The 15776-nt window shown below is 39.4% G+C and overlaps 1 protein-coding gene across 1 annotated transcript; it reads left to right on the forward strand.

Annotated features, from left to right (window-relative positions):
• The first annotated feature begins 749 nt into the window (after nt 1-749).
• Nucleotides 750-14908, forward strand: KLB (klotho beta). The gene is made up of 5 exons (XM_051789945.1): nt 750-1648; nt 6048-6555; nt 9943-10211; nt 11708-12851; nt 14547-14908. Exons 1-5 carry the CDS (start codon nt 911-913, stop codon nt 14906-14908), a joined length of 3021 nt encoding a protein of 1006 aa, XP_051645905.1. The 5' UTR covers nt 750-910.
• The last annotated feature ends 868 nt before the right edge of the window (nt 14909-15776 follow it).

Consider the following 15776-nt stretch of genomic DNA (forward strand, 5'->3'; position numbering starts at 1 on the left):
TACATGCCAGCAGGGCTAATTCATCCAAGCAGAGTGCTGTACTCAGGTGATAAATCGTTCCCATGTTCAGATTTTAGTATTTCTTGCATGTGAAGTTACTTCACACTGCTATATTGTTCCGCAAAGCTCTTCAGCAACTGTGCTCTATGTGTGGATACACTTTATATAACTGTGCCTCAAGAAAATAAAATGGCAGGACTCAGCCTTACTGTACTGAGTAAATTGACTATATCTCAACATATATAGTGTTGCCATAATGTAAAATGTTAAAAGGTTGAATCGTATTGCATAACTGCTCTGTTAAATATTCACTGTCAACAACAAAATTTCCCACAAGTCCAGGGAGAGCTTTTCAGCAGAAATAGGGGGTTTGAGCAGGGCAGGACTGAGGAATGATGCAGTCCCCTTCCAGCCATCCAATTACACAGATGGGAAAAATAATTTTTTAATTGGAGACTCTGTAGTCTGAATTATATTAATGTTTCCTCAAAATACAACTGCACAAGGAATAAAGGATGTGACATCTTCATAGCACCCCTCTGTCACCTATATTCTCCCAACCTGGATGACTGAGCTTTAAATACTGACAAATTAGTTACTAGCATTTCTCTTGTTCAGGCAACCTATTTTCCTGCAGCACGAAGCCAGGTGGGTGTCTCAGTGGTCATACAGAGGCCACCTCCCTACAAATTACACCATTCCCTGACCCGTTCTACATCTCCCAGTTCAGGCTAATCATTGACAGGGCTTTTACGATCACAAGCTTTTAGTGAAGCTTTGATAAGACACTCCAGCAGTTTGTGGCGGATGAAGACAGTCTGCGTGGTGGGGACTCCAGCAAATGAATGGATTTTTTTCAGTGTCCGTACAAGGAATCTGACTTTTAACATTGGCACTATAAACCGGCATAATGTGTGGCCAACGACTGGAGAGAATTGTTGCTTTTTGGATGTTAGTTTTCATAAGGACAGTTACTGGGCTTGCTGAAGAGGGAAGATCTGTGTGGAAAAAGGACCCCCACTTCAGCCCTGTGAGTGAAACACAGATGTTTTTGTATGACACTTTCCCCAAAGAGTTTCTCTGGGGTGTAGGGACAGGGGCTTTCCAGGTGGAAGGCAGCTGGAGGAAGGACGGGAAAGGCTCCTCTATCTGGGACCGCTTCACCCACTCAGAGTTCAGTGATGCTGACAGCACAGGCACCTCCAGTGACAGTTACATTTTGTTGGACAAAGATTTGTCTGCTCTGGATTTTTTGGGAGTTACTTTTTACCAGTTTTCAATTTCATGGTCAAGGCTTTTTCCCACCGGAGTCGTAGCAGCTCCCAATGAAAAAGGACTCCAATATTATAACACCCTTATTGACTCTCTACTCTACAGAAATATTGATCCTGTAGTTACACTGTACCACTGGGACCTGCCCTTGATGCTGCAAGAAAAATATGGGGGATGGAGAAATGAATCAATAATTGATATCTTCAATGACTATGCCACCTTTTGCTTCCAGACCTTTGGGGATCGTGTTAAGTACTGGATTACAATCCACAATCCATATTTAGTTGCTTGGCATGGGTATGGCACAGGTATTCATGCTCCAGGAGAGAGAGGGAAAATAACAACTGTCTACTCTGTAGGACACAATTTAATCAAGGTACAGTATAATAAGATTTTACAAATTGATTTTGCACCGCCATGGGAAATGATGGAAGGAATTAGTCCTGTGATCAATGTTTGCCAAAAAAAGACTGTGAAAGCACCAAGAAATAGCCTTTACCTAAGGCAGTCTTTCTGTTAATCCTCACTTTGATCTTACTGTTCTATTCACGAAAGATGACCTAGTAATTATTTATTTTAAAGTGCTTGTTTATTATTTTATTTAAAAATTTTACATACAAAATCTGGCTATTAAAGAGTAAGATTTTCCTTCTTTATTCTTTCCATTTAGTTAAACACACTGACATTACGATTCATTTGGCTACACTGAATGACTATTCTATTAGTTTAAAAGGAAACTTTTTTGTATTTGCATATTAAATCAATTCTACTAGCATGGAGTATGTATATATAAGTATGATTGGTTCTAGCTTAGTAAGATCATATTGTAAAATGTTTATTCTCCAACTAGTAAGTTTATTCTCTGTGCCTAGCTGCATTACTCCCAGCTCTACAGTAGCTGTCACTGTGCCAGGATCTCTACATGGTGACTGCTGCCTTTGGGATCTGTGGATGAGTGTGTCCCAGAAAAGTTCCATAATTTATTCTCTTTAAAAAAAATTTCTTCTGAATGAATGGGGAATAACTATTACTTCTATGTCCAACCAGACACTTTCTTCCCTTCCTCCAAAATGGAGTCCTTTCCTCAGGACTTAGAAAGATGAAGCTACACCAGCATCTGTATTTCTTACAGGAAGAGGGAAACCTATCTCCATCAAGTATGGCTCTGGGGTGGACACCAGAATCATCTATGCTTGTAAATGTCTTTGCTGGAAGATTTCTCAAACATGATGTAAAATTCAGCACTGATTCACACTTTTTTTGTTATGATTTGTTATTTTCAGGTTAGCTTTCTTACACTTCTTGGCAATCATTAGGAAAAACAATCTAAATGCAAGACAGTTAGCATAGAAAAAATTTAATAGTAAAGACTCAGTCCTTCAACACCCCCCCCCGAAATGTAGTTGCCTACATCTCAAGAGCCCTTTTGTCCTTCACAAAGATTGAGATTCCATCAATTTTCAAAATAAGGGCTTTAGCTCTATTGACTACATCCTTACCGCAGACCAAAAGGGTCTGAAACTGAAATATTGTCTTCAAATAAGCCACACACACCTGCCTTCTTCTGAAGGGATGGTGAACATCAGCAGCAGCAGCCTCTATATTCTAGCTCTTCATGGTTTAAAAACCAAACAACTGAACAAGAACCCCAAATAATTTTATTAGCATTTTTTAATTCTAGTTTTCCTAAATGTTCCCACTTTCCAGTGCACTAAAATAATTCCATATACCCCTGACATTGTTTTGTGTGCTCATTGCTGTTCAAAAGAAAATTCCTTGTCTAAAATATCTTAAGAATTAGAAAGTATTGGTCTTTCTTTGGAAAGCTCTTTGCATATGCACATGATAAATTAGAGGATCAGGGTTTGAAAGAGCATGAGAGTATTTAGAGAAGAGAAGAACGATACTGTTGTCTTCATTTTATTAGATTGACTTTTCCAGCCTTTTTGCAGGGTTAATACTAAGTGACTTAGCACTTTCTGTGACTTTCAAGTCTATTGAATAATTTCTATATTAATACCAGGAAAATATGCTGAAATTAATGAGTCATATGTATCTAGAGTAAATACACAATATTGATCCTGCTTTAGCCTTGACATTTGTCCTTGATCTACCAAGGAAAGTGAAAGATTACGGATTAAACTCTAACTGAAAAAAGATTAGTCAAGATTTACTCAAAATACACAATTTGATGTATGATACAGCTTTTAAATTAATGTTTGTTTCATATCTGGTCTTACAAAACAAATTATATCAATCAGCTGGTTCCATCAACAACAGTTTGCACTTAGTGAAGACTTTCTATCTGAAAATGTTAATCTGCTTTACAGATAATTAACAACTCAAAGGAGAATTACAGCAAGCAAATGCTATTGTCTCTACTATGTCTGTAAAAACCCTTACTAGAGATACTGACAAGTTTCTTTCAGTAAGAGTTAATCCTCAGAACTAAGAGTCATCAATGATACATATGACTTTGTGTATGAGGATCCTGTCTTGACTCATACTAAATGTACTTATTTGTACTTGAGTTCTACTCCTCTAGAATTATACCTGTGGCTGTATTCTCGACTGTAGACAACATTTGTAGTAGTAACTTTACTTTCTTCTAATCAGCTCCTGAAGATGTGTACAAATACAATGAGTTGTCCCTGATTGCCTTTTACATGTCAATATTCCATTCTAATTAGTTCGGTTTTGGCAAAGTGATCTTCACCACTTCACCTAGAAAAGTGTGATTGCTACAATTTACCTGGTGCTATTGTCGTGGTACTTGGCACTGTGCATAATACAGCTCACTTCAGCGGGGTTTTCTTGTTAAGCCAATGCAACCATATACCTCTCATTAAACAGTGGTGTTAGTGGCCTGTGTCTGGAAAAGAAAATGTACTAACCAGGTAAGAAATCACTAGAAGTAGAGAACAAAGCAAGCCTGGCCCTAGCAGCCACCCCAGGGTGGAGGGACTCTCAGGAGAGCACAATGAAGGTAACTGAGGAGATTACACTGGCCACTTAAATTTTCTGATGAGACTGATAAGAAAACCATTTTATAATACTTTAACTATATCTTGCAATTTGCCTCATGTGTCCATTTTTGTTGGCTTCCCTTTTCAGCTACAGAACCTGCATTTCAAAGGTTAGTGTTACTTTATCAGTATTTTCAAAGGCAGACCTTGAACAAATGTTACGAGCATGACCTTAGAAACCATGAACAACTGATACACAAAATTTCACAAACTGTAATGCTTTGGTACTCCCTAGCTTAAACAAATATCTACCTGATATCAGGCCTTTTGGTTTTTTTTAACTGTCAAGGCTGTGTGTTTCTAGATAAATTAACTGAAATTATTGTCGAAGGTAAGCAATGCTGTTTGGCTTGGTAATGATGGTGGTCTAACTCAACGCTCTCAGTATTTCACAATACTTCTCAGTGTTTTTCCTAGGTGCAAACAGTTATTTTCTTTCCAGATTAAGAGTATAAAGCCACATTTCAGGTATAAGGTAAACCCTGAGTTACTTGACAGCTCCTCAGCTGGGAGAGGTTAGTTCCCCTCCCATGTCATATCCTCTGATGTGATTCACACTGTAGTCCAGTCACCCTTCTCTGACCCCTGAGCTGTCTCATTTTCCTATAGGACTTTGACAATGCTAGTGGTTCCTCAGTCTCCCATGTATTTCTGGTTTTGTGTAAATTTTTTCTGTTGTATTCCCTTATTTAATTAATTAACAACATGACGTTTGAAGCTAATTCTGATGTGTAATGATGTTCAGCTTTCTAAAACATGATGATAATCAGAAAAAATGGTATTAAGATGTGATACAAGATATGTTTTCATTGTCACTCACGTGAATAGCAAATTTTCAGTCTGTCCTAGGGCAGTCAATATTTGGCCAATTATGAGTACTACAACATGCCATACCCACTAGATTATATGCTGCCAAATTTCCTTTTAAAACTCAAGTGTTATTGCTCCCTACTTGGTGTGAGTAAGCTTCATTCTATGCTGCTGCATGTACTGTCAGAAAAATTATGGCCATTTCAAAGAAGAAATTAATTAAATTCCTGAACAAAATTCTCACTCAGAACTGTGAAAGTTGACATTTGGGTTCAAACTTCGCATCTGGGTCCTTTGTCCAAATTTTTACATTTAGGGATTGTGCAAATATGAAAACTCAAACACTTACTCATATGATTAGGCCAAACTAAAATAACTAAATCCCAAGAAGAAGGATGAAGTGGATGTGTTTTCATTAGGTAACCCCCAGAGCACAGAGCATTAATAGCTCAGAGTCAGCACTGACAAATGAAATATCATGAGATGCATAATTTACGGAACAATTGTAAAGATGGTTTAAAATTTTAACCGTATCAGCAATCACTGCTTGACAAAGAAAGATCTAATGGGACTGTTTAGATCACAGAGTTCAAATCCCACCATTACAGCTGTTTAGTCTCAAAGTGTCCATGCAACAGCTATTCAGACCCCTGCTGGGACCTCTCCTGAAATTTAGACCTATGACAGAAGGCAAAAAGCCACAACCCTGATCTGCCATCGTAACAGCGCATGAGTTACTGAGCATTGCCCTCATCCCAAGGTACCTTTCAGGGTAACAGCCATGGCCCATTACAACTGTGCAGGGTAACTTGTGTGCCTTAACTGCGATATTTCCATATAAGCCTGCAGTGAGTCAGATGGAGCTACTTGCCTCTCTAGTTGCCAGCCCATACAGAGACTTACTAGGGTTACAATTTAAAGCTATTTTTCTCTCATCAGGCTCATGCAAAAGTTTGGCATAACTACAAAGAACACTTTCAACCCTATCAGAAGGGGATGATGTCCATAGTATTGGGATCGCACTGGATCGAACCTAACAAATTGGAAGATGAGCTGGACATTTCTAAATGTCAGAAGTCTATGGAGAGAGTGCTCGGATGGTTTGCTAAACCTATCCATGGGGATGGTGATTATCCAGAAGAACTGAAAAATGAATTCTCATTTTTGCCACGCTTTACAGAGGATGAAAAAAACTACATAAAGGGAACAGCTGACTTCTTTGCATTTTCCTTTGGTCCTAATAACTTTAAACCTCCAAACACTCTACAAAAAATGGGCCAAAATTTGTCACTCAATTTGAGGGAAGTACTGAACTGGATTAAACTGGAATACAAGAGTCCTCGAATCTTGATTGCAGAGAATGGCTGGTTCACTGACAACCATGTGAAAACAGACGACACCACAGCCATCTACATGATGAAAAACTTCATAAATAAGGTTTTACAAGGTTTGTACACAAGTTAGTTGTTGGATTTTCAGTGAGCACTTTAAAATAGTCTGATATTTAGCCCTGTGGTGATTTAATCTTTTTTAAAAGTGGTAATGGCAACAAAGTTAATAATTAATTATTTATACCGCATGAGTATGAGTCATGGATCAGGATCTACTGGTGCTAGGTGTAGTACAAACACAGAAAAAGCCCCATAGTCTCTGTCCCAGAAAGTTAAAGTCCAACAATTGCATTGGATTTTAAAACTAAATAAATAAAAAGCTGAGTGAGAAATTAATGAAAACAAATCTATTGGATATCACTTTTCACTACTGGCAGCTCAACTGTAACACCTTTATGTGGGTACATACCTTGACAGCAGGAAAATAAGACTGACTAAAGACTGTCATTGACATGCTGGGGTCCTAGTCCAATGCAAAATGCATGAAGGAAATGAGCAGGAGAAGGACAATTATTCTTGAGGAATATTGCACACCAAACAAAGATGATATGTTTTAATAACACACATTTTATCTTGGATTTGCCCTTCATAAAGCCGGTGTATGGGGTGCTCTCTGAAGGTAAAAGATTTAATTTTGTATGAAATATAAACACTATGAGTACCTTAAGCCTCTGAAAAAACAATATTTCTTTCCTCAGCCAGTTTATAGGAGTGATGCTGGGAGTGGGGCAGCTGCTGGTTCTGAGCCATCAGCCCAGCAGACTGCCCCACTGCAGTGATGGGATGGCTTAGATCCCTTTACAAAAACCTTCTTTATCCTCAGGAAAGGGAAAACATGAGTTATCATTTACTCAGAGACCAAGCCAGGAAGTACTGCTTCACCAACAACTGTAATTAAGCTCCAGAGGAAGATTATCCATATATATTTAAAGTTGGTTCAAATTGTAAACTTTACGTAGTGCAAGGGAGCAATATATCCTGCCTTTTTTTGGAGGAAGTTGCATCCAGTATTTGATTTATGGTATTTTAAATAATGCGTGACACAGTAGGAAAATCTAGATGCAGGCCTGAATTCTACAGCAGACCTGTCTGTGATAACCATCCATGGATTCACACTTCTGAAATACTTGGTCAATGTTCAACCAATAACTATTTGTCAAGAATTGTCATCAACGTTTTGATGTATGTAGATACTTCAACTTCTGCCTCAAAATACAGGATTATCTCTTAATTAATGCATTTTTTGGGAAGCAAAGTAATTTGTCCAATCAGGAATAATATTTGGAACATATTTTCATATTTTTACTTACAGAGAAGTCAGGTATAAATTTGCTGTTTGCAGCAAAACCAATTAGATCATGTTAAGCCCAAAACATGATTTATATAGGCCAAACTGTATCGAGGTGGTGGCCGTTAAGACAGCATGTAACAGGCTATAAGGAGCTATACTCATGAGTGTGTGTTTGTTTGGGGAGAGAACTGTAAACTTTGCACTGTTTGTAACTTGTGGCACCGTGACTCATGAAAATAGGTGATGTATAACATCACCTTTACAGTGAACTGACCTCAGTTATGACCTAAGGATGCAAGTGAAGCCACAGTGTCTCAGTGGCACACATATGCCCGTCCATACTGAAACTATTACTCCTGCAGGACTCCAAGACTCCACCTACAGTGGACACAAAAATGCCCTGAGATCTCCTTCTGTGAAAGTAATCTCTGGTGACACAGGGAGCTTAGTTAACTGCTGACCTTTTCTACCTCCAGCTCCTTGTTCCTGCCCCCAGTCATCCCCTTGTTATTCAGGATTTTCTCATCCCCACTCCAACATTCAGTGAGGATCCTGCCTTCTGTTTCTGCCATCTCCTTTCACTGTCCCTGCAGACAATGCTGCAAACACACTCTCACACTGATCCACAGGATCTCTACCTATCACCTCCCTAACTTTTAAGTCTTCTTACCACAAAATATACATAAAATAGTGCTTTTCCCCCTACCCATTTTAACAAGCACAAATTCTCAACTAGGCATGCACCATCTCGAGTACTACAGCATCTTTTGCTCTGACAATTAAACTTACCTGCCATCCATTCAGTGTACTTCTAGAAACAAAAATATTCTCAGTTGTCAGTTATGCTGTCCCTAGATGTCTGCTTCCATTTGTTCAGCCTTCCTCATTGCAGACATGAAATACTCATCTTCACTTGCCAGGTCCTTCTGATCTATATCAATCTCCACCTCTGAATTTTGCAATGGATATTTTCAGACACTTTCATACTTTCTCACATGGTTTCCCTAATATTTAGAAATAGCTTTTCTTGAAAATACATGCCATTGTATTGCTTCATTGCATTCCCTCATCTCCTTTCCAGTATTCTGGCCTTATCTATCAGCTTCTCATATACTTCATATCTGGCAACTAGGAAAATATCCTTCTGGACTGCACCCGTGCTGCTGGCTACCTTGTTATTCTGCTCATGTGGTGGACCACAAGTAAAATACAGCTTGTCCATCTGACTGTGTCAAAATCCTCAGTAACCCCACTTGGTCACTGCTTTGCCCTTGATATTCCAGCCCTTATAAGGTTAATGTGATGAGTTATCCTGTGGTATTTCCTAGCTTAAAGCTGGCGACAGGCAGCTAACATGACTGACCATGGAGTTTGGACTTTTTCTTCCAGGCTGCCTGCTGGCACGTGCTGTAAGTGGGTAAAAAACATTGTGGTTAGTTGGTGTCTGGCAAGAAGCTGCTTTGCAGGTTCTCGTGCCCTTCCTGAAGAATCGGGTTCCATATCTGAGAAAGCAGTAGTCATCTTTCTCATATATTATATGTAAAAGATCATATGTAGACCCCTTTGCAAGGTAGAGGGATATTAAGAAACATGCATGCACTGCACCCATTCTGTGATTAAATCAGTCTCTGAGCTGATCAACCCAACTTCTTCTGAAGTCATTAATTGTCCCATACCAACACATTAAATTTTGCAGTTTACAAGCTGAATAGGCATTCCTAAATGTTAGAGCTTACAGAGATCTTTCAAATAAAGGTAGAGAGTTTTAGCTTCATGACAAATGCACAATCTAGATCAATTGTTGCACCCTTAATTTTTACTCATGGTTCTCTAATTTTATTAGTATATCTTACTGGCAAATTGTCAAATGCAACTTAAAGCCTGGCTGGCAGTAGTGTTTGCTCAGAGCAGAAATAAAGCGTCCTGCAGTAATTTAATTTCTTAAGGAACTTGTGACACATTTTTTGTAATGAATAAAGACTAAGATATATAATGTCAGAGTTTTGCAATTAATTACAGTGGGCCAACAACCCCATGAATGTTGAAAAGACACTCCAGATTTTCAAAGTAAATAGCCTTTTCTCATAAATATCCCTTATATATGTTAGAGTACTAAATGTAAGACTCATGGATGTTACTTTCTTTTACATAGCTATTAAATATGATGACGTAGACGTGTTTGGTTACACAGCCTGGTCCCTCCTTGATGGCTTTGAATGGCAACATGCTTACAACATCAGGCGTGGATTATTTTATGTAGACTTCAAAAGTGAAAAAAAAGAAAGGATTCCCAAGTCATCTGCACTTTATTATAAACAAATCATCCAAGAAAATGGCTTCTTCCCAAGAGAGTCTACCCCAAGCTTGCAAGCTCAATTCTCCTGTGACTTCTCCTGGGGTATCACCGAATCTGTTCTCAAGGTAAGCATAAAATATTGAGAAGACTGCTGGAAGCAGAGTGATCAGTAACTTTACTTGGTGAACAAATGACTGGGTATGGCACCTTGCATTCAGGAATCTCAATGCACACTGCCAACAAAAGTTAAGCCATAACTGCATAGCTTCAATTTCATGTACTTTGCAAGTTTTCAGATGAGATGGTCACAGTGCTGGTACTGCTGCAGCAGCAGGCCCCGCTACAGGAGCCCTTCCAGGCCCGGCCCACCCTCGCCTTCCCTCTGCTTGCATCTCCACGTGGCAGATCAGATTAGAAAATTTCAGACCAAGTTGACTCCAACCAATTGTTCCTGGGTTATTTTTCAATCAGGGGCTTCCAAACCCAGTCTGGAGTGTGGCCATAGGGATGCCTATGACAGCGTGACGGATAGGGTTGCATGGGGCAGGGACAAGGTGGTTACACTGGTGGCAGCAGAGCTACCTGCAGGCTTAAGGTAAACAGATTCCTGGATTGACCCTGGCTCTAAGTGCTACTTAGACAAGTTGGTAAGAAACCCTTTAAAAAGACACAGAGCACAGTTGAGATAACCCACCTAGAGCTCACATTTGAAAAGAGATCATACCACCTTTTGTCCAAACTGTGGGTTTTTTATATACTTTACTTTTCTTCTATTTCTGCTTTAAACTTGGTAAATAAGCTAACTGTATGGATGGCCAGTGTTGGGATACTCTTTCTGTCATTGCACACAGACAGGGAGTCCCAGGAATAATATCAGCCTCAAAAAATAACAAAACCCCATAATTTAACCTATTCACTTGACAACCATAGGAAAAAAAAAAGTAAAGGTGCTATGTATTTTGTTAATATATAGCAAGGAAAAGTCCATTTTCTTTAAAAAAATAAATTAATCTAAATATTTTAAACTCCGCAATATTGTATTTTGAAACCTACAAAAAGCATTTAAAAAAATTGGAATATGGAAAAAAACCCATGTGCTACTCAGAACCTTGTTAACTAGTAGGAGATAGAAAAGATAAAACTAAAAGCTACAAGATGTGTGAGATTATTGTGCCTCAGTTTCACAAGGTTGATCTCGCAGCATTGCCAAAACAATCTGTACGTGCCTCGTATAGCCCCTGGTGCTTATTCTTACCACTTGCTTTCCTGGCAGCTGCCTGAGAACTGCTGTTTGCATGACCACAGAGTGAACTCAATCAGGGAGATATATTGGTGTGAAAACATATGGCATGTAGGCTGGTGGCAGGGCAAATGCCAGTGTGTAACCAAACAGAAAGGAGAGTGCAACTTTAATGTTTTCTGTAGATAAAGGAACAGAACAAGTAAGACGACCACTAGCACAAAGCCCATATAGGCGAGTTGGTTATCCTCTCCCCCCTGGAGTATCTAAGCTTTCTGACACCCAGCACTAATCCTACAGCTGAACACAGGCAGAAGTGTAGATTACGAGGCAGCATTCATTTAATTAAAAACCATTGTAACATAGTTTTTATTTTCACAGGCAGAATTGGTGGCTTCCTCACCACAGTTCTGCGATTCCAGCCTGTACCTCTGGAATGTCACAGGAGATGGGCTTCTGCACAAAGTTGAAGGGGTAAAGCTAAAAACCCGACCAGCACAGTGCACGGATTTTGTCAGTATTAAAAAGCAACTTGACCTCCTAGAAAAACTGAAAGTCACTCATTACAGATTTGCACTTGACTGGTCACTAATTTTACCCAATGGAGATTTGTCAGTGGTCAACAGGCAAGTTCTTAGATATTACAGGTGTGTGATTAGTGAAGCACTGAAACTCAATGTTCAATCCATGGTCACCTTGTATTATCCCACTCACACCTACCTGGGCCTGCCAGGTCCTTTGCTGCAGGCAGGAGGATGGTTGAACCAATCTACTGCCTATGCTTTTCAAGACTACGCAGCTTTATGTTTTAGGGAACTTGGTGATTTGGTTAAACTTTGGATTACAATAAACGAGCCTAACCAGCTAAGCAATGTGTACAACAGGAGCAGCAATGATACCTATAGGGCAGCACATAATTTACTAATAGCACACGCCATGGCCTGGAGAGTATATGATGAGCAGTTCCGGTCCTTCCAGGATGGCAAAGTGTCCCTGTCCCTGCATTCGGACTGGGCTGAGCCTGCCAACCCCTACTTTGAATCTCATTCAAAAGCTGCCGACAGGTTTCTTCAGTTTGAAATAGGCTGGTTTGCCAATCCCATATTTAAGACTGGGGACTATCCAGCTACCATGAGGGAATATATTGGCTTCAAAAACAGAAAAGGCCTCTCATACGCTTTGTTGCCATCTTTCACAAGTGAGGAAAAGCAGTTCGTCAAAGGTACAGCTGACTTTTATGCACTGAATCATTTTACCACGAGATTTGTGATTCACGAACCTCAGAATGGGAGCCAGTATGAATTTGATCGTGACATTCAATTTCTGCAGGATATCACCTGCCTGAGCTCCCCTTCTCGTCTGGCAGTGGTGCCTTGGGGAATGCGCAGAGTTCTCAGGTGGATTAAAAAAACCTACGGCGACATCGATATTTACATCACAGCAAATGGAATAGATGACCCGTCCTTAGACAACGATGAACTTCGGAATTATTACTTGGGAAAATACGTACAAGAGGTTTTAAAAGGTGAGCATTCAAGTTCCCCAGAGCCAATTCTGTGGCTCAGACCCAGGCAATCCTTAGGCACTGTTAAGACTAGATGGAGCAAGCAGTTCTGGTTCAGATGCAGGAACTGGCCATCAGCAATCAGCTCCCTGAGGGACCTGATTCTGCAGTCACACTCAGGGCAGATTCAATACAAAGCAAGCCTCTGACATGAAACATAGCTACAGCTGCTTCCAGTTTAAAGCATGTGAGAAGCCATCTGGGCATGCACATACAGCAGAGTAGTTATTCAGAAGTTATTAGGAAATGGCACTTCAGACCAATAACTTTGAAGAGACAAATTTCTACTCTCCAAAGAAAGGCAGGAGTCTTCTTACTTGCATGCTGAACTAGTCATTGGACAGGAAATTGCAAGCAAGTCCATGGAGACTTGGAGGGACATGCAGAGTCCAACTCTAGTTCCTGTTCCACTACTTGCTTTCTCCTGGGCACCTATAGAAATATAGTTCTTCACTTTAAAGAAAAATTAGTTACAGTTATGGAGGTAGAGGACAAAAACATTCAAGATGATGATCTTCAGCAATAGCTTATTGTATGAGAAATCCTGCAAGCACCTCAGGTCTCACCTCCCTCTTCCTCCAACCAATTGTTAAAAAAGGAGTGAGCCACAGGCTACCAGAAAGGCCTCAGTACCTAAACCATACAGTCAAAATAAGATGCACAATACATGCTTGCCCTTATATTCCCTTCCCTATTGGCAAACATTAGTGAGATCCCTGATCAGGATGTGGTGTTTAAAAGTTTTTCTGAGGCACCTGTCAGCAAACATAGCTTAGGTATCCTGGTTTCTCCTCTGTAGGAGTTAGCTACATAAAAAAATGAGACAAATCTTACTCATGGCTTAGCACAGCTTCAGATTACTTTTAGACACCAAGAAACAAAACATTCTCTCCCCAGTGCTTAGCTCTTTCTCAGTTACTAAAGGACTAATGAGCATTTGCTGGTTTATTTCCCATGCTAATTTCATACTGCAAACAAAAGAACAATACAGTATTAAAGGAAATAAGTTATTAAAGCATTGTTTAAAGGGCATTTCATCATAGTATTTCCATTTTACTTCTCAGATAGCATGACACTTCACAATACTCACAAAAAGATCCCAATTTACATGTTCTTTCTTAATCAGGGTCACATTCCGAACTATGCTTACTGCTTGCACATGAATTGAAGGGATCTTTATTCACCAAGGCCTGCTATTTATAATTTAAGTACTTTCACCCAGCACTTGGGTGCAGCAGTATAACATACAGCCATGCATGCTGTGGGGCTGGGCAGCTGAGTTTGGAGCAGGGAAGGAATTTTTGGAAAGCTCTTCTTATGGCACAGATGGGCAGCTGCTCCCCGAGTCATCATAGCTGGGTTCAGTAAAGACCAGCATCTGGCTTTTCCCAGGAAAGCCAACTCCCAGCTCCAACTCTGTTCAAATCCAGCTTTCACACAGTAGGTCCAGAAAATTCCCAAATTTTAAGCATTTTTTAAAAAATTGACACACAATTGAGACAGCTGAGTATTATTAGAAGCAGCAAGTAAATATTACATGATGCAATTACATTTTTTAACAATTTGAAATCTGAACTTATTACCAGAAAGTTTGCATGTTTTACTTAACCTATAAGGTTTTATTAATGTCTGGTTTTGGTTTCTCTTCCTTCTCAGCATACTACATTGACAAAGTCAGGATTAAAGGCTACTATGCATTTAAGATGACTGAAGAAAAATCAAAGCCCAGATTTGGATTCTTCACTTCAGATTCAAAAGGAAAGCCTTCAATAAAATTTTACAATACCCTGATAAGCAACAACGGCTTCCCTGCCAACTCCTCAGTCTGCAGTCCCTCAAACCAAGAAAAGCAGTGTAGCTTCTGCTTGTTTATTTCCCAGAAGAAGCCGTTAATATTCTTTGTCTGCTGCCTTTTCTCTACCCTTATCTTGCTTTTAACCATTATTTTTTTTCACAAAAGAAAAAGAAGAAAACGTTATAAGGCCAAAAGCACGCGGTGCCTCTGCGTTTCATTTTAAAAGGGGGCACAAGCCCACTTTCAGTGAGATCCATCACTCTTCGAGTTCTACAGCGGATGATACAGCTCAGACAACTGTAGAAAAGCACTGAGTCACTCCAGTCATACACACCAAGCATTTCATTCAAAAACAGGAAGTAATCACATGCATAGGACTAAGAGCTATGACATTTGTTTCTGGTGAAATTACTTTTATCCACCTACTGTACATGGAGGATAAGTTCACCTATTTAAAAAAAAAATTATGATTTTACTGTGCCTAGGAATAACCTTTTAAACAGCTTGACTTGTAAACAGCAACTAAGCTTTGCGAACTGATATGCACTTTTCTATGAACCAAGGTGTCTTGTGATATTCATGAGTGTTGAGCATGAAATTGTATCTGTTCAGAGTTTACAAATAAAAGTGTTATTAAAACCCACAAACCTTCAGCTAAGTACACCACCAGGAAGGAATCGTCCTGGGTCGGCTCCTAAAACAACAAATTCAACTCCATTATTGACCAGTATAGATGCCCTGACATATTGGGTGACGTAGTTTTAAGCAAATGTAACTGGGTTAAGTCAAAATCATACAGAATCACTATTTTTCACCTCCAAAATCGGCCCGCTATAAAAAGTTCTTAGGAGAGAACATGCAAATAAGTAACTATTAATCCACTCAAGAGACTGACAAATATAATTGTAAATTGCACTTGTCATCATTCAAGTGGGTCTTTGGGCAATTCTTGGAATTTAACATGTATGGATGCTTTCCTCCCTATTAAGCTTTAGCAACTTGTTGCCAAGCATGTTTCTGCACTATTCCAGGGATTTTTGGAAACATTTTTTAAAAACTGAATAGAACAAGTGACAATGTGGATTTTACCA

Source organism: Manacus candei, unplaced genomic scaffold, assembly GCF_025592945.1.
Source record: "Manacus candei isolate 608988 ecotype Guabito, Panama unplaced genomic scaffold, ASM2559294v1 h1tg000028l, whole genome shotgun sequence".
NCBI classification, from domain to species: domain Eukaryota; kingdom Metazoa; phylum Chordata; class Aves; order Passeriformes; family Pipridae; genus Manacus; species Manacus candei.

Excerpts from the sequence above, each read along its gene's own strand:
- KLB (XM_051789945.1), top strand. The coding sequence starts at position 911 with ATGTGTGGCCAACGACTGGAGAGAATTGTTGCTTTTTGGATGTTAGTT. Across the intron at positions 1,649-6,047 it reads TAGGACACAATTTAATCAAG|GCTCATGCAAAAGTTTGGCA; the intron begins GTACAGTATAAT and ends TTCTCTCATCAG. Across the intron at positions 10,212-11,707 it reads TCACCGAATCTGTTCTCAAG|GCAGAATTGGTGGCTTCCTC; the intron begins GTAAGCATAAAA and ends TTATTTTCACAG.